The sequence below is a fragment of the Sturnus vulgaris genome, chromosome 31 (assembly GCF_052056855.1).
Source record: "Sturnus vulgaris isolate bStuVul1 chromosome 31, bStuVul1.hap1, whole genome shotgun sequence".
Taxonomy (NCBI): domain Eukaryota; kingdom Metazoa; phylum Chordata; class Aves; order Passeriformes; family Sturnidae; genus Sturnus; species Sturnus vulgaris.
Genome location: NC_142273.1, coordinates 2,806,935 through 2,829,222, shown reverse-complemented (window position 1 = coordinate 2,829,222; position 22,288 = coordinate 2,806,935). Strand labels below are relative to the sequence as shown.

The following is a 22,288-nucleotide window of genomic DNA, read 5'->3' as shown; positions in this document are numbered from 1 at the left end:
TCCCTTTCCTGCTCCCCATCCCGATTCCCGTCTGTCACCGCCCCCTGTCCCTCCCCGCTCCTTGCTTGAACCCTGGGCTGCTCCCGGTCCCCAATCCCAGTCCTTGTCCCTTGTCCCCATCCTGTCCCATCCCAATCCCTCTGTCCCCATCCCATCCCGTCCCATCCCATCCCGTCCCCATCTTCTTCTCATCCCTGTCCCTATCCCTGGTCCCCATCCTGTCCCTCTCCCATCCCCATCCCTGTCCCCATCCCCACCCTTGTCCCCATCCTGTCCCTTCCCTGTCCCCACCTTTGTCCCCATCCCCGCCCCCTCTGGGCCCCCGCGGCCGCAGCGCGGGTGGCCCGAGCCCAGCACGTGTCCCGTGTGTGTCCCGTGTGTGTCCCGTGTGTGTCCCGTGTGTGTCCCCGCGCTGTCCCCGCGCTGTCCCCGTGTCACAGACAACCTGTCCTACATCGAGCACATCTTCGAGATCTCGCGGCGCCCGGACCTGCTCACCAAGGTTGTCCAGTACCGCACGCAGGTGCTCAAGATCTCCGAGGAGGACGAGGTGGACACGAAGCTCACGCGCATCCCCAGCGCCAAGAAATACAAGGGTGAGACCCCCCACCCCAAAAAAAAACGGGGACAGCGACATCGGGGGGGGACAGACAGGGACAGCCAGGGACAGGGACAGCCAGGGACAGGGACAGCCGGGGTGGGGACAGCCAGGGACAGCCAGGGACAGGGACAGCCAGGGACAGGGACAGCCGGGGTGGGGACAGCCAGGGACAGCCAGGGACAGGGACAGCCAGGTGATGGGGACAGGCAGGGACCCAGGGATGGGGACAGGCAGGGACACTGATTGTCCCCAGGACAGAGACAGAGACCCCCAGGGACAGGGACCCCTAAAGAAGCGACAGGGACCCCCAGGGACCCTGACTGAGGGACCTCCAGGGAGGAGAGGACGGGGGGCGGCCAGGGAGCGAGCAGGACAGGACAGGGACAGGGACAGGGACAGGGACGGGGACAGGGACAGGACAGCGACAGGGACGGGGACAGAACAGGGACGGGGACAGGGACAGGACAGGGACAGGGGTTGGGGACATGGATGGGACCAAGTGCCAAGAAGGAGGGACAGGGACACGGTGGGACAGCGACCCCATCCCAATTATCCCAGGGTAGGGACAGGACGCCCCCAGGAAGGGTTGGGGACCCCCAAAATAGGGACAGGGACCCCCAGGGGGGAAAAAAACTCCAGCGGGAAGGGCTGGGGAGGGACCCCCAGAAATAGAAAGGTTGGGGACCCCCTCGGGCAGGGTTGGGACCCCCAAAACAGGGACAGGGACCCCCCTCAAACATCCCTAGGAAGGGTTGGGGGACCCCCCCCCCCCCCCCCATTATCCCAAAGCTGTGACGGGGACCCCCCCAGGAAAAGTCGGGGACCCCCGCCAGGATTTGGGACCCCCACCCCCAGGAAGGGTTGGGGACGCTCTGTGGGGGGGTTGGGGACACCCCCAGACCCCCCTGACCCCCCCCGTGTGACCCCCCCCCCAGACATCATCCGGCAGCCCTCGGAGGAGGGAGATCATCAAACTGGCCCCCCCCCCGAAAAAGGCCTGAGCAGGAGGAGGAGCCCCCCCAGAACCCCCCTCCCCAATTTCAGCCCTGGGGGGGGCTCAGGGGAGGGGGAGGGGCACCAACAGCGTCTTAACCCCCCCCCAAAAATGAGGGGGGGAGGATTTGGGGGGGGGGCAATTCCCATGGGACCCCCCCCCCCCAATGTGGGTGAGTTGAGGGGGGGGATAAAAACTGGGACCACCCCCCCCCAATCCCCAATTTGGGGGGGTTAAAAGTATTGGGACCCCCCCCCAACCCTAAATTTTGGGGTCACAGGCACGGGGACACCCCCACCCCAATTTGGGGGGGTCACAATTCCTGAGACCCCCCCTGCCCCAATTTTGGGGGGTCACACTGAGACTCTTAACCCCAATTTTGGGGGGCTCACAGACATTTTGAGACCCCCCCCACCCCAATTTTGGGGGGGAGGTCACAAACACCAGGACCCCCACCCCAATTTTGGGGGGGGAGGGTCACACCAGGGCCCCCCTCACCATAATTTGGGGGAGGTCACAGACATTGAGACCCCTGACCCCAATTTTGGGGGGGTCACAAGCACCGGGACCACCCCCCCCAAATTTTTTTTTTTGGGGGGGGGGGGGCACAGGAGGGTTGGGGGAGGTCGGGAGGGCGCTGAGGTCGGGGCTGATTTTGGGGGGGGGGTCTCGGCCCCCCCCGAGTGGAGCCTTTTTTTGGGGGGGGGGAGAACCCCAAAACCCCCCCAGGGGCTGTGGCAGGAGGGGACAAGGAGGTGACAAAAAGAGAGGGGGGGGACAGTGAGTGGTGACCCCCCAAAAAATGGGGAAAAAAACCCTCTGAAACTGAGGAAAAAAAAAAAAAAATTCCCTTTTTTTTTGGGAGGGGGGGGTAGGAAGTGATGACCCCCTCCCCAAAATTGGGGGAAAAAAAAAACCAAAATGGAGGAAAATCCCCAAAATTCCCAGATTTGAAGGGGGAATAAAGTGATGACCCTGCAAAATTGGGGGTGGGGGGAACCCCCAAATTGGGGGGGAAAAAAAAAAACCTCAAAATTCCCATTTCTGGGGGGAGAGTGGGTAGCAAGAAATGACCCCAAAATTAGGGAAAAACCCCCTCAAAATTGAGGAAAATCCCCTAAAATTCCCATTTCTGAGGTGGGGGACTAAGTGGTGACCCTGAAAAATTGGGGAAAAAAAACCCCTCAAAATTCCCATTTTTGGGGGGTGGGGGGGGGGGGTCCAGAAAATTGTGCCCCCCAAAATTTGGGATAAAAAGAGACCAAAATTGAGGAAAAAGCTAAAATTCCCATTTTTGGGGTGAGGGACTAAATGGTGACCCCCAAAAATTGGGGAAAAAAAACCCCAAAATTCCCATTTTTGGGGTGAGGGACTAAATGGTGACCCCCAAAAATTGGGGAAAAAAAAAACAACCCCAAAATTCCCATTTTTGGGGGGATGGGCAGCAAGAAATGACCCCTAAAATTGGGGAAAAAAACCCCCAAAATTCCCATTTTTTAAAGGGGGTGCCCCCTCCCCCATAATTTGTGTGTGGGGGGGGGGTCCCTCCCCCAGTACCAAACTGGGAGGGAGGAGCCCCCCAAACTGGGCGGGGTGGGGGAGGGGATTTTTTTGGGGGGGGGGGGGTTCAGGTTTAGTTACTAACCCGGGGGGGGGGGGGGGAGGGGAGGGGCAGCAGAGTTAATTAAATGTTAATTAATTAATATATTTTATTTAATAAAAGCTAAAACCCGCAGCAGCCACCGGCTCGTGTGTCCCCTCCCCCCCCTTCCCCCCCTCCCCCCCAAATTTTTTCCTTGTGCCCCTCCCCAAATTCTCCCTGTCCCCTCCCCCTCCTTATTTATTGTCCCCAAGCCCGGAATGTCCCCAAATCTCTGTGAAAAACGCTGGATTTGGTGAAAAATCGACTGTTTTGGACCCCCCCACCACCCCGTGTCGGGGGGGGGTCCCCCCAAAATTCCCTCCCCTCCCCTCCCCCCCCCCCCAGACCGTGCTGACTGTGTATTGATAAAGATGGAAAAAAGTTGCTCTGTGCGAGGGTTTTTGGGGGAAAATCCGGGGAAAATGGGAAAAAAAAATGAAATTAGGGAAGGTTTTGGGGGGGGTGGGGTAGAAATTTTGGGGAGTCCTGGGCTCGTTGAGTCGGTTTTTATTGCATTTATATATAATATATATCCCAACTTTTACAGCTCTGCCAGGGACAACTCCAGGCCCATTTGGTTTTTTTTTTTTTTTTTTTAATACAATATAAAATTAGGCCTCTAAACAGGGAAATTTTGGGGGTTTTTCCCCCCCAAAAAAAACCCCCCTGAACCCCTCCCCCGAGAAAAGAAATGGGAAATTAAAGGTTTTTTTTTTTTTTGGGGGGGGTTTTGGGGTTTTTTAGGGGGGTGAAAGGGGCCAAACCAAGTGCAAATCACGGCTATGTACAGAGGGAGGGAAACCCCCCAGGGAAATGGGGAAAAATGGGGAAAAAACGGGGAAAAATGGGGAAAAATGGGGGAAAAATGGGGGAAAAATAAGAGGGGAAAAACGGGGAGGAATGGTGAAAAAATGGTGGGAAAATGGGGGGGAAAGGAGGAAAAAAAGAGGAGAAAAAAAAGGAAAGAAATGGGGAAAAATGAGGGAAAAATAAGAGAAAAATGGGGGGGAAAGGGGGAAATAAGGGGGGGAAAAAGAGGGAAAATAAGAAAAAGGGGGGGAATGGGAAAAAATGGTGGGAAAAGTGGGGAAAATAAGAGAAAAAAGGGGGAAAGGGGGGAAAAGGGGAGGAAAAAAATTGGGAAAAAAGGAAAAAAGGGAAAGATGAGAAAAAAGTGGGGAAAGGGGAGAAAGGAAAATGAGAAAAGAAGAAAAAAGGGGGGAGATGGAGAAAAAAGGAAAAAGGAGGAAAAAAAGAGGGGGGAAAGGGAAAAAAAGTGGGAAAAATGAGGAAAAAGTGGGAAAAATGAGGAAAAAAGGGGGGAAAAAGTGGGAAAAATGAGGAAAAAGGGGGGGAAAAAGTGGGAAAAATGAGGAAAAAGGGGTGGGATCCCCCTCTCCCCAAAAAGGGGGAGCTTGAAGAGCTTAAAGGGTGGGGGGGGCAGTAAAAAATCCCCCCTGGACCCCCAAAATTGAGGGGGGACCCCAAAAAAGGGGGAAAAAAAGGAAAAAAAGGGGGAGGGGACCCCGAAAATGGGGGGCAAAGGGGATTTGGGGGGGCTGAACAAGGGCAATAGAAAGCTCCAAGTGTTAGTGGGGTGGGGCCCCCCCGGTTGGGGGTTTTGGGGGGGTTTTTGGGGGTTTTTTTTTGGGGTTTTTGGGGCTCACGAGGGCATGCACTGCACCCGGTCCGGCCCCTCCTCCTCATCGTCAGAAGTGTCCGAGGAGCTCCCGGAATCGTCCGAGGGAGAATCGGCCCCGGGGTCCCGGCGGCGCTGGGGACACAGAGACACAGTGAGGGGAATGGATGGGGGAAACTGGGGAAAAATGGGGAAATGGATGGGGGAATGAATGGGGGGAATGGGGGAATGGATGGGGAAATGAATGGGGGAATGAATGGGGAAATGGATGGGGGAATGAATGGGGAAATGGATGGGGGGAATGGGGGAATGAATGGGGAAATGGATGGGGGAAAAATGGGGAAATGAATGGGGGAATGGATGGGGAAATGGATGGGGAAATGAATGGGGGAATGAATGGGGGGAATGGGGGGAATGAATGGGGAAATGGGGGAATGAATGGGGGAATGAATGGGGGAATGAATGGGGGAATGAATGGGGGAATGGATGGGGGAATGGATGGGGGAATGGATGGGGGGAATGGGGGAATGAATGGGGGGAATGGGGAAATGAATGGGGAAATGGGGGAATGAATGGGGGAATGAATGGGGGAATGAATGGGGGAATGAATGGGGGAATGAATGGGGAAATGGATGGGGGAATGGATGGGGGAATGGATGGGGGAATGGATGGGGAAATGGATGGGGAAATGGATGGGGGAATGGATGGGGAAATGGATGGGGAAATGGATGGGAAATGAATGGGGGAATGAATGGGGGAATGGATGGGGAAATGAATGGGGAAATGAATGGGGGAATGGATGGGGAAATGAATGGGGAAATGAATGGGGGAAATGGGGGGAAATGAATGGGGGGAATGGGGAAAATCGGGGAAATGAATGGGGAAATGAATGGGGGAAATGAATGGGGAAATGAATGGGGAAATGGATGGGGGAATGAATGGGAAATGGGGGAAATGAATGGGGGAAATGAATGGGGGAAATGAATGGGGGAAATGAATGGGGGAAATGGGGGAAATGAATGGGGGAAAAATAGGGAAATGGGGAAAATTGGGGGGAAATGGGGAAAATGGGGAATGGGGGAAATGGGGGGAAATTGGGGAAAAATGGGGGAAATGGGAATGGGGGAAAATGGGGGAAAATTTGGGGAAAATGGGGGAAAATGGGGAATGGGGGGAATTGGGGAATGGGGGAAATGGGGAATGGAGGATGGGGGAATGGGGAAAATGGCAAATGAGTGGAAATGGGGAAAAAATGGGGAAATGGGGAATGAGGAAAAATGGGGGGGAAAATGGGGAATGGGGGAAATTGCGGGGAGTGGGGAAAAATGGGGGGAATGAGGATAAATGGGGAATGAATAAATCAGAATAAATCAGGAAAAAGCAGCAAAAAAGCAGAATAAATCAGGAAAAAATCAGGAAAAAATCAGGAAAAAATCAGGAAAAAATCAGGAAAAAAAGCAGGAAAAAAGCAGAATAAGGGAGAAGCTGCAGGTTGGTGCAGTACCCGGTGGTGGCGCCGCTGGCGCAGGTGGTGCATGAGGAACCAGAGCATGTGGCTGTCAAACATGTCCGTGTGGTGCAGGCTGTCCTCGTCCCGCTCCACCTTGTTCTTCTTGATCACCTGAGAGCCAGGAGACACAATCCGGGGGGAGAAAATCCAGGGGGAGAAAATCCAGGGGGGAGAAAATCCAGGGGGGGGAAATCCAGGGGGGAGAAAAAATCCAGGGGAGAAAATCCAGGGGGAGAAAATCCAGGGGGAGAAAATCCAGGGGGAGAAAATCCAGGGGAGAAAATCCAGGGGGAGAAAATCCAGGGGGAGAAAATCCAGGGGGGAGAAAAAATCCAGGGGGAGAAAATCCAGGGGGAGAAAATCCAGGGGGGAGAAAAAATCCAGGGGGAGAAAATCCAGGGGGAGAAAATCCAGGGGAGAAAATCCAGGGGGAGAAAATCCAGGGGGGAGAAAAAATCCAGGGGGAGAAAACATCCAGGGGAGAAAATCCAGGGGGGAGAAAATCCAGGGGGGGAAAATCCAGGGGGGGGAAAATCCAGGGGGGGAAAATCCAGGGGGGGAAAATCCAGGGGGGGAAAATCCAGGGGGAGAAAATCCAGGGGAGAAAATCCAGGGGGAGAAAATCCAGGGGGGAGAAAAAATCCAGGGGGAGAAAATTCCAGGGGGAGAAAAAATCCAGGGGAGAAAATCCAGGGGGGAGAAAATCCAGGGGGGGAGAAAATCCAAGGGGGGAGAAAATCCAGGGGGGGAAAAATCCAGGGGGGGAAAATCCAGGGGGGATTCATGGGGAATCAAATCCATAGGGAATCAAATCCATGGGAGATTCATGGTGAATCCATGGGGAATCCAGGGGGGATTCGTGGGGCATTTGTGGGGAATTCATGGGGAATCAAATCCATGGGAATCCATGGGGAATCAAATCCATGAGGGATCAAATCCATGAGGGATTCATGAGGGATTTGTGGGGAATTTGTGGGGAATTCATGAGGAATCAAATCCATGAGAAATCCATGGAGAATCCACGGGAAATCCATGGGAAATCAAATCCATGGGGAATCAATGGGGTGTCCATGGGGAGTCCATGGGGGATTCAAGGGAGATTCATGGAGAATCCACAGGAAATTAGTAGGAAATCCAAGGGGAAATCCCTGGGGAATCCCTGAGGAATTTTTAGGGAATTTTTGGGGAATGAAATCCATGGGAAATTCCACACCCACCTCCTTGAGGCCCTTCAGCTCCGTGGGTGACTCGGCCGTGGGTGCCCAAATCTTCACATCGTGGTCCAGCCCACTGGTGGCCAGCACTGGGAGGTGAGGGTGAGGCTCCAGGCAGTTCACCTGGAAAAAATGGGAATTTTGGGAAAAAAAGGGAATTTTGGGGATTGGGAATGGGAAAAGTAAGGGTGAGGCTCCAGGCAGTTCACCTGGAAAAATGGGAATTGTGGGAAAAAAAGGGAATTTTGGGATCAGGAATGGGATTGGGAATGGAAGAGGTGAGGGTGCAGCTCCAGGCAGTTCACCTGGGGGAAAATGGGAAAAATGGGAATTGGAGAAGTTGAGGGTGAGACTCCAGGCAGTTCACCTGGGGAAAAAATGGGAACTGTAGGGTCAGAAATGGGATTGGGAATGGGAAAGGTAAGGGAAAAAATGGGAATTTTGGGTATTTGGGAATGGGGGATCTGCCCCTCTGAGCAATTCACCTGGGAAAAAATGGAGAAAAGGGGGAGAAAAAAGGGGAAAAAAGGGAAAAAGGGAAGGGGGCCCTTTCTGCCCATCCCAAATCAGGAGAGCCACGAGTTCCCAGCAGAGGAAATTCGGGATGGGGCCGTTCCCAGCACAGGCACTTCCCTTTCCTGCAGGCCAGGGCAGGAAACACCTGGAAAAATCCCACAGGATCCTCGGGAATGGAACCAATTTGGGATCCTGCCCCTCCAAAAACCCCCCCGAAAAAAAACAAAACGGGGTGAGGCCGCTGCTTTTGGGGTTGAACAGAGGGAGAAAAGGGGATGAAAGGAAGGGATGGGATGGGGGAAAATGGGGAATTTGGGAATTTTGGGGCCTCACCACTCCACCCTTGTCCCCTTCCATGAACTGCACGATCTGGCAGGAGGATTTTTCCCACAGGAAAATGTGGCCGCAGTCGCTGCCGCTCACCACGAACTCGCTCTTGGGGCCGTAGAAATTCACCCCTTTCACTGCAAAAATGGGGGAAAAAACGGGAAAATGGGAAAAAATGGGAAAAAATGGGAAAAAATGAGAGGTTGGGGTTGTCTCCAGTGGAATTCCTGCCTGGGAAGCCACGGAGACTCTTCCTGGAGTTGATCTGGAGTAACTTGGGGCTGTTCCTGGGTTGTTCGGGGGTATTTTGGGATGGATTTTGGGAGTGATTTAGGGGTGATTTGGGGATATTTTGGGGTGGTTTTGAGGCTATTTTTGGGCTGTTTCTGGGGATATTTTGGGGTGGATTTTGGGGCTGATTTAGGAATCATTTGGGGTATTTTGGGGGGGGATACCTGTAGCATTGGTGCAGTGCCCCTTGTAGTGGCGGCTGTGCTGCGCTGTTCATGGTTTGGGTGTTTATGGGGATATTTTGGGGCTGATTTTGGGGATATTTTGGGATGGATTTGGGGTTATTTTTGGGCTGGTTTGGGTGTTTTTGGGGTGTTTTTGGGGTGTTCTGGGTGCTGTTACCCGTGGCGTTGTTGCGGTGCCCCTTGTAGCGCCGGCTGTACTGCGCTGTTCATGGGTTTGGGTGTTTATGGGGATATTCTGGGGCTGATTTTGGGGATATTTTGGGATGGATTTGGGGATGGTTTGGGGGTATTTTGGGGTGTTTTTGGGGTGCTCTGGGTGCTGTTACCCGTGGCGTTGTTGCGGTGCCCCTTGTAGCGCCGGCTGTACTGCGCTGTTCATGGGTTTGGGTGTTTATGGGGATATTTTGGGGCTGATTTTGGGGATATTTTGGGATGGATTTGGGGATATTTTGGGATGGATTTGGGGATATTTTGGGGCTGGTTTGGGGTGTTTTTGGGGTGCTCTGGGTGCTGTTACCCGTGGCGTTGTTGCGGTGCCCCTTGTAGCGCCGGCTGTACTGCGCGCCGTCGCTGTGCGCCGAGTCGAACAGGTAAATGTCCCTCATCGTTGTAGGAGGCCAAGAGCTCTGGAATGGGGAGAAACATCGGGAAATTGGGAAAAACAGGGGTGAAACGGCAGGAAAATGGGGGGAGACAGAAGGAAAATGGGGAAAAACGGAAAGAAAATGGGGAAAAACGGAAAGAAAATGGGGAAAAACGGAAAGAAAATGGGGAAAAACGGAAAGAAAATGGGGAAAAATGGAAAGAAAATGGGGAAAAACGGAAAGAAAATGGGGAGAAAACGGAAAGAAAATGGGGAGAAAACGGAAAGAAAATGGGGAGAAAACAGAAAGAAAATGGGGAGAAAACAGAAAGAAAATGGGGAGAAAACAGAAAGAAAATGGGGAGAAAACAGAAAGAAAATGGCAGGAAAATGGGGAAAAACAGCAGGAAAATCAGAAAAAATAGAAGGAAATGGGGGAAAATGGGAGGAAATCAGGGTAAAACAGAGGAGAATCAGAGAAAAACGCCAGGGAAATAGGAAAAAACAGTAGGAAAATGGGAAAAAACAGAAGGGAAATGGGGAAAATGGAAAAAGGGGAATAAACAGCAGGAAAGTGGGGAAAAAAGAAAGAAATGGGGAAAAAACAGAGGAGAAATGGGAAAAAAACAGCAGGGAAGTGAGGGAAAAAAAGAGGGAAATGGGGAAAAAAACAGGAAAATGAGAAAAAAATGGGGGGAATCAAGAAAAACAGTGGGAAAATGGGAAAAAATGAGGAAAAAAACAGCAGGGAAAATGGGAAAAAAATGGGGAAAATTGGAAAAAGAGCAGGAAATTGGGAAAAAACAAGGAGAAAACAGGAAAAACCAGAAGGAATGGGGTAAAATAGGAGGGTCTGGAGCTCAGGGTTTTTTTTGAAGGGGAAATTATTTTTATTTTGGAGAAAATGGAATTTGGAGGGGGAAATCAGATTTTTTTGGGGGGAAGAGGTGGTTTTTGAGGATAAATGGCTGGGGGTTTTGGGAAAATTGGTATTTTTTTGGGAAAAACTGATTGTTTTGGTGGGAAATGAGGGGGGTTGAGGGTGTGAGACCCCCCCAGGATCCCCTAAATTCCCACCTGGACTCACCTGAGCCATCATGGCTGTAGACCAGGCAAGTGATGTTGGCTTTGGACTCGCTGTTCACCTGGAAAAATGGGAAAAATCTCAGATCCAGCCCCTTTTCCTGGGAATTCTGAGTGTTAAACTCCCAGACAAGGATGTAAGGAGGCAGAAAATTGGAATTTAAGGAGTAAAAACAAAAAAAAAAAAAAAGAGATTTTTGTGAGAATTTTTTGCCTTTTTCTAAGGGGTTTTCCAGGAAAAGGAGAAGCCACTTCCCATGGGATTGCTCTGGGATGATCCCAGTGCTCCCAGTTCCCTCCCAGTGCTCCCAGTGCCCTCCCAGTGCTCCCAGTATCCCCAGTACCAGGTGGTGGGGGCAGAATTTTTTCAGGACTCCGTTGTTCTCGTTCTCATCGATTTTTCTCTGGTCATAAATCCTGCAGGAATTAGGGAAAAAAAAAAAAAATTTTGGATCCATTCCAGGGAGGAATTTTTTTTATTCCCAAAATTCCCATTCTGAGATCCCAGGGCTCAAAATTCCTTCCTAAAATTCCCTGGGATTTTGTGCCAAGATACAGCTGACTTTGGGACAGGAATGATGACCCCACATCCAAAATTCCATCTTCAAATTCCCTGGATTTTGTGCCAGGATACACCTGGATTTTGGGGCAGGAATAATGTTCCCATAGGTAGAATTTAATGTTAAAATTCCCTGGATTTTGGGGCAGGGATGATGTTCCCATGCCCCAAAATTCCATCCTAAAATTCCCAGGAATTCTGTGTTGGGATTCATCCAGATTTGGGGCAGGAATGACAATTCCACATCCAAAATTCCATGTTAAAATTCCTTGGAATTTCGTGCTGGGATACACCTGGGTTTGGGGGGGGTCCCAGTGCTCCCAGTTTGATCTCACCCCACAAACTGGTCCCAGTCCCCTGATTTGGGACAGAGAAAAAGGTGGATTTGAGAAAGGGAAATTGGGATGAGGAAATAATGGATTTGGGATGAGGAAATCATGGATTTGGGATGGGAAATGCCAGGATCTGGAATCTCCCAGTATTCCCAGTTTGGCTCCACCTCACAAACTGGTCCCAGACTCCAATGTGGGACAGGGAAGGAGGCAGATTCAGAAATGGGAAGGAGACATTTGGGAAAACACGGATTTGGGGTGAGGAAATTCTGGATTTGGGACAGGAAATCCCAAGATTTGGGATGGGCAATCCCAAGATTTGGGCTCTCCCAGTGCTCCCAGTTTGGTCCCACCCCACAAACTGGTCCCGGTCCCTGATTTGGGACAGGGACAAAGGTGGATTTGAGAAAGGGAAATTGGGATGGGGAATTCCTGGATTTGGGAGGAGGAAATCATGGATTTGGGATGGGGAAATTCTGGATCTGGGCTCTCCCAGTGCTCCCAGTTTGGCCCCACCTCACGAACTGGTCCCGGCCGCCCACGGCGAACTGGGAGGTGTTGGCAGGGTTGACAAAGATGGTGTAGAGCCCAACCTTCTTCTCCTTCTCCTTGGTCACCACCAATTTCCTGGGAAAAATCCTCAGGATGAGCCCCAAATCCCAGCCCAAACCACCCCAAATCCCAGCTGGGATCCCTTAAATTGAAATTATTTAAATTATTTAAATTATTTCAATTGAAATAATTGAAATAATTTAAATTTCAATTCAAATAACAGAAAAAACTCTTACTACTCCCCCCCCAAAAAACTCGCCTCTATTTTCAAAATAAATTTTTGTTTAAATTTTTATAATGCTTAAAGTATGGCTAATAAATCAATATATTCCTCAGCAATAGTTAAAACAAAACTTATTAATGAAAAAAATTTTTACACAACAATTATATTCTTGTTTTCCTAAACAACCAATCACTGTAACATCAAAAACATAAAAAAACTGTTCGTTATTAAAAAATCTCCATAAAGCAAAAAGAAAAACTTTTCTTCCAAATAAATTAATAAAAACTATTTTTCTCCACCCAAAATCCCCATTTTCCAAAAAAAATTCCCAATATTCCTGACAGAATCCTCATTCTCCTGTCTACCATTCCTCATTATTCCTTCCAAAATCCCCATTTTTTCCCCCCAAAAATCCCATTTTTCAAAAAAAAAACAAACCCCACTCCCATTTTTCCCAAAAAAACCCCAATTTTTTCCCCAAAAAATCCCCATTTTCTCTGAAAACAGCTGGATTTGAGGGAATTTGGGCCATTTCAGGAGGGAAAAATGGGTTTTTTTTCTGTGGCAGGGTGAGAATTCCAAAGGGATCCAGCCCAGGGTTGAGAATTCCCAAGGGAAAATGGGATTTCCCAAAAAAAAAAAAAAAACCTGATTTTCCCCAAACTCCACCTGTTATTGCCCAAATCCCACCCATTTCCCCTCCACAAATTCCCATTTTTCCAAAAAAAAAAAAAAAATAAAATTTCATTTTTGTGACAGAACCCTCATTTTCCTATCCATTATTCCTTCCAAAATCTCCATTTTTCCACACAAGATCCCGATTTTTCTTCCCAAAATCCACATTTTTTTTTCCCAAAACCCCCCGATTTTTTTCCCAACCCCCCCCATTTTTATAAAAAAACCCCATATTTTTTCCCCAAAAATTTCCCTTTTTTTTTTCCAAAAAACCCCAATTTTCCCCCCCAAAAAATCTCCATTTTTTCTCTGAAAACAGCTGAGATTTGAGGGAATTTGGGCCATTTCAGGAGGGAAAATGGGGTTTTTTTCTGTGGCAGGGTGAGAATTCCAAAGGGATCCAGCCCAGGGTGGGGGTTGGGATCAGCTCCAGCCCTGGATTCCGGTGGGATCAGGGATTAAAGGGCTCGTCCTGGTTATGAAACCTCGGGATTTGGGCTGGATCAGCCTCCAGAATGACAGCCCAGAGGCTTGGAAAAATACAGGCAGATAAAAAGAATGTTTTCCCTAAAAAATCCCTGCTTTTCCCATTAAAAATCCTTTTTTTTCTGCTAAAAATAATCTATTTTTGCCCTAAATTTCCTGGTTCTCCTCAAAAAAATCAGCATTTTTTTTCCTCAAATACCTGTGGTTTTCCCCCAAAAAACCAACATGCTTTCCCCTCAACAAAATGTTTTCTTCCAAAATTATTTTAAAAACAAAAAAAAAAAATTAGTTTTCCCCCAAAAATCGATTTAAAAAAAAAATCATTTTTTTCCCCACAAAAAATATTAATTTTCCCTCAAAACCTGACAATTTTTCTGCAAAAATCTCCATTTTCCAAGAAACCCAACCCATTTTCCTCAAAAAATAACTTGCTTTACCCCCAAAAAATGTTTTCTCCCAAAATTACTCTGGTTAAACAAAACAAAACAAAACAAAACAAAAAAAAATCAGTTTCCCCTAAAAAAATCAATTTTCAAAAGAAATCCATTTTTGCTCCCAAAATATTAATTTTCCCTCAAAACTTACTCAATTTTCCCAGAAAAATATCCATTTTCCCCACAAAAATAACCTGATTTCCCCAAAAATCTCCTTTTTCTCCCCAGTCCCTGTTTTTCCCCTAAACCCCATCCTCTCCCCCAGAATTCCCCTTTATTCTCCTAAAATTCCCATTTTTTCACACCCTAAATCATCATTTTTTTTTCCCCTTGATTCCCGGGAATTAGCTCAAGAAAACAGGGATTTGTGAGGGGCTCAATGGGAATTCATGGGAAAAAAACCCAGAGATTTTTAAAGGAATTATGAATATTTTGAGGAAAATAAATTTTGAGGAATTTTTGAATTAATAATATGGCTTTTTTGGGGGGGAAATCGGGATTTAACAGGAAAAACAGGGATTTTTTCCCCTCAGAATTCCATTTTCTCCTGGCACTCACAAGGCGGAGCCAGTCCTGCTGCAGACAACCCCAAATTTCATTTTTTTTCCTTCAAAATTCCCATTTCACCCCTCGAATTCCCCAATTCCGCCAGAAATACCAATTTTCCCCCCAGAATTCCCATTTTTCCCTCAGAATCCCCATTTTCCCCTCAGAATTCCACATTTTTCCCTCAGAATTCCCCATTTCCCCCTCAGAATTCCACATTTTCCTCTCAGAATTCCCATTTTCCCCTCAGAATTCCACATTTTTTCCCTCAGAATTCCCCATTTTCCCTCTCAGAATTCCCGTTTTTCCCTCAGAATTCCCCATTTTTCCCTCAGAATTCCCGTTTTTTCCCTCAGAATTCCCCATTTTCCCCTCAGAATTCCCGTTTTTTCCCTCAGAATTCCCCATTTTCCCTCTCAGAATTCCCCATTTTCCCTCTCAGAATTCCATTTTTCCCTCAGAATTCCCGTTTTCCGCTCACTCACGAGGCGGGCCGGTCCTGCCTCAGACCAATGGAATCCCCATTTCCTACCCCAAAATCCCCTTTTTCCCCCTCAGAATTCCCATTTTCCCCCTCAGAATTCCATTTTCCCCTCAGAATTCCCATTTTCCCTCAGAATTCCCATTTTCCGCTCACTCACGAGGCGGCCCGGTCCTGCCTCAGACCAATGGAATCCCATTTCCACCCCAAATCCCCCTTTTTCCCCCCAAAATTCCCCATTTTTCCCCTCAGAATTCCCGTTTTCCCCTCAGAATTCCCCATTTTTCCCTCAGAATTCCTGTTTTTCCCTCAGAATTCCCCGTTTTCCCCTCAGAATTCCCATTTTTCCCTCAGAATTCCCGTTTTCCCCCCTCAGAATTCCCGTTTTCCGCTCACTCACGAGGCGGCCCAGTCCTGCCTCAGACCAATGGAATCCCCATTTCCCACCCCAAATCCCCTTTTTTTCCCCCCAAAATTCCCATTTTTCCCCTCAGAATTCCCATTTTCCCCTCAGAATTCCCCGTTTTTCCCTCAGAATTCCCCATTTTCCCCTCAGAATTCCCCATTTTTCCCTCAGAATTCCCGTTTTCCGCTCACTCATGAGGTGGGCCGGTCCTGCCTCAGACCAATGGAATCCCCATTTCCTACCCAAAATCCCCTTTTTCCCCCTCAGAATTCCCATTTTCCCCTCAGAATTCCCGTTTTTCCCTCAGAATTCCCCATTTTTCCCTCAGAATTCCCATTTTTCCGCTCACTCACGAGGTGGGCCGGTCCTGCCTCAGACCAATGGAATCCCCATTTCCCACCCCAAATCCCCTTTTTTCCCCTCAGAATTCCCATTTTTCCCTCAGAATTCCCATTTTTCCCCTCAGAATTCCCCATTTTTCCCTCAGAATTCCCATTTTTCCGCTCACTCACGAGGCGGGCCGGTCCTGCCGCAGGTCGATGGTGAACACCACGGCGTCCTCCCCCGCAGACAGGAACGTGCAGGGCGAGTCCGGCTCCAGCGCCAGCTGGGGGGGAAAAAAAAAAAAAAAAGGGAAAAAAACCCAGCAGGAATAGCTCCCAAAAATCCCCCAAAATCAGGAAAATCCACCCGGAAAAACGCCAGGTTTGAGATTCCTGCTCTGAACTGCAGTGATGTCATCCGGGTGATGTCATCAGGAATGACATCATCGGGAGTGACGTCATGGGGACAAGAGCACAGCCAAGGGTTTGAAGAGCACCCAAAAAGTGGGAAAATCCCCAAATCCTGGGATTTACCATTCCCAGGATTGGCCATTCCCAAATCCCTCTCACCTTGTGGGAGGCTCCCTGGTGCTGGGCTCGGTGCTGTGACAGCTCTGTCACCTCTGTGGTGACATCCCCACTCCTCCCACCATTCCCACACCATTCCCTCATTCCAAGGACCCCAACTCCTGGGATTTGCATTCTCAGGATTTGCTATTCCCAGAATTTGCCATTCCCACGTTTTAACATTCCCAAATCCCTCTCACCTTGTGGAAGGCTCCCTCATGCTGGGCTTAGTGCTGTCACCTCTGTGGTGACATCCCCCAATCCTCCCCTGCTCCCACACCATTCCCACACTGCTCCCCCATTCCCAGCCACCCAAATCCTGGGATTTGCCATTCCCAAACCCCTCTGACCTTGTGGAATCCCCCCTTGTGCTGGCTCCGTGCTGTGACAGCACCGGGTGTCACCCCTTGTGGTGACATCCCCAATCCTCCCACTGTGTTCCCACTTTGTTCCCCCCATTCCCAAGGACCCCAAATCCCGGGATCTGCCATTCCCAAACCCCTCTGACCTTGTGCGAGGCTCCCTTGTGCTGTGCCACACGCTTGGTGCTGCGGCAGCACTGGGTGGCCGAGAGCTCGGCCACGCGCACTTGCCCGTCCCGGGCACACATGGCCAGCGTGGAGTCACCACTGTTGGGCAGGAACTTGGCCTGGAAAACACGGAAAACAGGGAAAAGGTGGGAAAAAGGGGGAATCGCAGAGGAGGAATGGGGTGGGAGGTGGGGAAGGGAAAGGGATGAGGTGGGAATTGTCCCAGGTGTTCTGGGAATTGTCACTTGGGAATCATCCCAAACTTTCCCTTGGGAGCCCTCCCAAAATCTCTCAGGAATCATCCCGAGCTCTCTCCCCCAGGAATCATCCCAAAATCTCCCAGGAATTCTCCCAAAATCTCCCAGGAATCATCCTGAGCTTCCCTCTGGGAATCAGCCCAGCTGTCCTGGGAATCATTCCAGTTCTCTTGGGAATTATCCCAAAATCTCTCAGCAATCACCCCAAACTCTCCTGGAGATCATCTCAAACTCTCCCAGAAATCACCTGAGTCCTTATCCCAAACTCTCCTGGGAATCATTCCCAAATCTCCCAGGAATCATTCCAGATGGGAATCATCCCAGTTCCCTTGGGAATCTCGGGAATCATCCTGAGCTCCCCCAGGAATCATCCCCAACTTTCTCCCAGCTTTTCTGGGAATCACCCTGGCAATTATCCCAAGCTCTCCCACAAAAGCATCCCCAGAGCTCCTGGGAATGATCCCAAACTCTCCCAGGTGTCCCAGCACTTTATCCCAAAATTCTCCCAGGAATTCCTCCAGGCCCAGCCCAGTTGGATCTCCAGAACAGGGAATTCCAGGGCAAACCTGTGGGATTTGGGGATCAATCTGTGGGATTTGAGGATCAGTCTCTGGGATTTGGGGCCTGTTCCCACATTTCTCCCTGAGCACCCCTGGCTCATGTGAAGTTTTCCCAAAATTTGTCTCCATGTCCAAACGTGGACTTCAGGACTGAGAATTTTGTTGCAAATCTGTGGGATTTGGGGGCCAATTCCCACCTAAACTGTTCCCACATCCCTTCACTCCAATGACACCTTTCCCAATATTTCCCTTTCCCAGCTGAGCTGTTCCTGAGATCCTTTCTACCCCAAAAAGACCCTGGAGATGATGGATTTTAGGGCACATCAGTGGGATTTGGGGGTCAATCTGTGGGATTTGGGGATCTGCTCCCAGATCCTTTCCCAAGCATTCCCTGGCCCAGGTGACATTTCCTGGGATCCTGTCCCACCCCAAACAGAGCCCCTCATTCTGACAGTTTAGGGCACGCCTGTGAACTTTGGGAAATCAATTTTTTGTGATTCCAGCTCTCAACCCCACCCATCCCATCCCTCCCTTCGCCATTCCCACACCATTCCCACCCCATCCCCATACCATTCTTACACCATTCCCTGGATTCCCACCCCATTCCCCACTCCATCCTCACTCCATCCCCACATCACTCCCTGGATTCCTACCCCATTTCCCACACCATCCCCACACCATCTCCTGGATTCCCATATCATGCTCACCCCATTCCCTGGATTCCTACACCATTCTCCACACCATCCCCACACCATTCCTACACCATTCCCTGGATTCCTACACCATTCCCCACACCATTCCCTGGATTCCCATATCATGCTCACACCATTCCCTGGATTCCTACACCATTCCCCACACCATCCTCACCCCATTCCCTGGATTCCCACACCATTCCCCACACCATTCCCCGGACTCCCCTATCATGCCCACACCATTCCCACACCATTCCCTGGATCCCCACACCATTCCCCGGGCTCCCCTATCATGCCCACACCATTCCCACCCCATTCCCTGGATCCCCACACCATTCCCCGGACTCCCCTATCATGCTCACACCATTCCCACACCATTCCCACACCATTCCCTGGATCCCCACACCATTCCCCGGACTCCCCTATCATGCCCACACCACTCCCAGGCCGTTCCCCCCCAACCTGGAAGACGTTGCTCTTGTGGCCGCTGTCGAACTGCAGCACGGGCCGGCGCCTCAGCCAGTCCCACACGAGCACCTTGAGGTCGTCGCTGCCGCTGGCCAGGCGGGTGCCGCGCTGGTTGAAGTGCAGCGTGTTCACGCAGCCCGTGTGTCCCTCCAGGCCGTGCTGCAGCCGGAACTTCTGCACGAAGAGCCGAGCCCCGCACGCCTGAGCCACGAAGCGGGAGCAGCCGCCCAGCTGGCGCTGCCGCAGCGCCGGGATCGCCCTCCAGCGCGGCCGGGGCAGCGCCCACGTCTCCGAGGCCACCCAGTCCTCCAGCGCCTGCTCCTCGTCCGACGAGTCGCGTTCGTGCGGCGGCCGCTTGCGGGGGGCCCTGCGCCGGGCTCGCGGCTCCTCCTCGTCCTCCTCCTCGTCCTCGTCGTCCTCGTCGTGCCGCGGCTCCTCGGGGATGGAGTAGTGGCCCGTGTCGTCCATGCTGTCGCTGTCCTTGTCGCCGGAGCTGTCGCTGTCGCTGGCGCGGCCCCGCGCGGCCCCGGCGTCGTCGCCCGTCAGGCTCAGGCTCAGGTCGGACGCCTCCACCTCGATGCCCGAGGACGTCTCGCGGCCCTCCTCGGCTGACATGTCCTCGGGGCTGCTGGACAGGCTGCCTGGGGACAGGGGACGCGACAGTGTCACCACGGGGACACCATGTCACCTGTGTCACCTGTGTCATCTGTGTCACACTGCTGGACAGGCTGCCTGGGGACAGGGACACTGCAGTGTCACCAGTGTCACTAATGTCACCTATGTCACCAGTCACACTGCTGGACAGGCTGCCTGGGGACAGGGACACTGCAGTGTCACCAGTGTCATACTGCTGGACAGGCTGCCTCGGGACAGGGGGACATGACAGTGTCACCATGGTGACATGATAGTGCCACCAGTGTCACCTGTGTCACACTGCTGGACAGGCTCCCTGAGGACATCTGATTGTCACCACAGTGACATCAGTGTCACCAGTGTCACATTCCTGGACAGGCTGCCTGGGGACAGGGACATTGCAGTGCCACCAGTGTCACTGCACAGCTGGACAACCTCTGGCTGCCCCCAGGTGTCCCCAAATGTCCCCAGGTGTCCCCTCACCGTTGACGATGTCTGTCCTGCCGTCCATGCTGCCACCTCTGTCCGACATCGCCGCTTCCCACGGGAATCCCTGCGGGGACATGGGGACACGGGGACAGTGGGACAGGGGGGACATGGGCACAGTGTGACAGGGGGGACATGGGGACAGTGTGACAGGGGGACAGGGGGACACGGGGCTGGAGTGACTCAGCCATGGCCACCACACTGGCGCTCCCAAAATCCCCATTTTCCATGGAAAAACCACCTGGGAACGCTGCACAACACCCAGCCCCTGCTCAGCATCCCAAGAAAAGCCAATCACGAGGAATTTGGAACCCTCAGGGATCCATTTTGGAACATTCCCACAAAAAAATTCCCATTTTCCCACCTGCCACACAGCCCCACAGGGTCGAGTTTGTTCCCAAAAATTCCCATTTTCCTATGGAAAAACCACCTGGGAATGCTCCAGGACACCCAGCCCGAGGGATTTGTGATTCTAAAGATCCATTTTTAAACACATTCCCACACAAAATTCCCTCTGGAATCTCTCCAGCTTCCCCCAAAAAAAACCCCATTCCCACGGAAACGGGCAGGAGCAGAGCCCTGGGATTCTGCTGGAATTCCATGGAATACCCCGAGGTGAGGGACCGGGAACGAAGCTCCCAAAGGTCAGGAATCCATCCTGGATCCAGAGGGGGGGGTGGGAAATTCGCCGGGAATGGCCAGGAATGAAACCAAAATCCCGGGATTCCGCAGCTGCCTGGCTGCACATCTGGACAGGCTCAGCATTCCCAGCCTGACACTGCAGCTCCCAAAAATATCCCGGGGCATTCCAGAGCCTCTGGAATTGGGATCCGCCTCCCTGCTTGGGTTTATCCCTCCAAACTGGGATAAAGCAGGATAAAATTCCCAGGGGATGGTTCTGTCCATCCCTCACAGCCCGAATTCCTCATGGGATCGGTTCCAGCTAATCCCGGGATTTAGGTGCTCCCAAAAAATGCAACCCTGGAACCCCAGGATTCAGGGGTGGAGACCCCAAATCCTCAGGGATTGAACTCTGAAATCCTGAGGGACTGAACCCCCAAATCCTCAAGAACCGAATCCCCAAATTCCTCAGAATGGATCCCCCAAATCCTCAGGGATGGAATCCCCAAATCTTCAAGGACAGAACTGCCAAATCCTCAGGAATAAAGATCCCAAATCCTTTGGGATGGAGCCCCCAAATCTCTCAAGGATGGAACCCCAAATCCTCAGGGATAGAACCCCCAAATCCTCAGGGATAAAGCTCATAAATCCTTTGGGATGGAGCCCCCAAATCCCTTGGGATGGAGCCCCAGGAGCATTCCCAGGTTTCTAGGAGCGTTCCCAGGAGTTTCCCAAAGCCAAGGGAATCCTGGAGAAATCCCAAAAATCCCCAAAATTCCCCCAAAATCCCGCGGGATCCGGGCGGACTCACCTGTGCCAGGTGCCGGGGACAGCGGGGCTGGAGCTGGGGGGGAGCGCGGGGTCAAAGCCCAGGGACCCCAAATTTGGGGACCCCCCAGTCCCTGGGGACCCCCCCCAATCCCTGGGAAAACCCCCTGGATTTTTGGGAATTGCCCTGATCCCAAGGAAATCCCCTCCCCCCCGAGTTTTGGGAATCCCTCCAATTCCTAAAGAACTCCAATTTTTGGGGACCCCTCCCAGGGAATCCCCAAGAATCCCCTCAATCCCTGGAAAATCCCCAAATTTTCAGGAGCTTCCCAATCCTGAGAAACCCCCAGAGATTCCTGGGAATCCCCTGAGCCTTGGGAATTCCCAATTTTTGGGGATCCCCCTGATCCCTGGGCCCCTCCCCCTCAATTCCTGGATATTCCCGATTTTTGGGGACCCTTCCCTTTCCCCCCAATCTCTGGAGACCCCAAATTTTGGGGGAACCCCCCCCAATCCTGCAAAAATTCCCTCAATTTCTGGGGACCCCAAACTTTTGGGCATTCCTAATTTTTGGGAAACCCCTGATCCCTGGGAATTCCCCTCAATTCCTGGGAATTCCCAATTTTTGGGGACCTTCTAATCCCTGTGGACATCCCAAAATCTCAGGGATCCCCCCAAAAATTATGGAGCCCTCCCCCAAAACTCCAGAACCCTTCACAGACCCCCCCCTTCCCCCAATCTCAGGGGGCCCCGAAAAAAACCTCCAGGACCCCCCCCCCAAAAAATCCAGAGACCCCAAAAATCTCAGGGACCGCCCAAGGGCCCCCCAAAGTCTCAGGGACGCCCCCCAAAAACTTCAGTACCGCCCCTAAGGGACCCCTCCAAGGCTCAGCGACCCACAGGAATCACCAAAGACCCCCCAAAATCCCCCCAAAAACCCCCAAGGAATCCCAAAAATCCCATCAAAACACCCAAGGACTTCCCCCAAAAATCTCAGGACTCCTCCAGGACGCCCTAAAATCCTCCAAAATCCCCTCAAAAGCCTCCACGGCCCTCCTAGGACCCCCCCAAACCCCCCCAGGACCCCCCCAAAATCCCCCAGGA

The 22,288-nt window shown here is 51.4% G+C and overlaps 2 protein-coding genes across 2 annotated transcripts; one reads left to right on the top strand and one right to left on the bottom strand.

The window, feature by feature from the left end:
* Positions 1 to 4: 4 nt before the first annotated feature.
* PEA15 (proliferation and apoptosis adaptor protein 15) lies at positions 5 to 2,687 on the top strand (the record flags this gene model as incomplete). The annotated part of the gene is given in 3 exon segments (XM_088181003.1): positions 5 to 596; positions 1,537 to 1,562; positions 1,564 to 2,687. Coding segments are annotated over 3 exon segments (657 nt in total), but the record flags the coding sequence as incomplete, so codon positions are not given.
* Positions 2,688 to 3,729: 1,042 nt separating this feature from the next.
* DCAF8 (DDB1 and CUL4 associated factor 8) lies at positions 3,730 to 22,124 on the bottom strand. The gene is given in 14 exon segments (XM_088154617.1): positions 3,730 to 5,011; positions 6,381 to 6,497; positions 7,604 to 7,723; positions 8,450 to 8,580; positions 9,437 to 9,518; positions 9,520 to 9,545; positions 10,590 to 10,647; positions 10,930 to 11,002; positions 11,993 to 12,103; positions 15,792 to 15,886; positions 16,678 to 16,818; positions 18,671 to 19,317; positions 19,793 to 19,862; positions 21,228 to 22,124. Coding segments are annotated over 13 exon segments (1,761 nt in total). The 5' UTR covers positions 19,842 to 19,862; positions 21,228 to 22,124; the 3' UTR covers positions 3,730 to 4,900.
* Between the last annotated feature and the right edge of the window lie 164 nt (positions 22,125 to 22,288).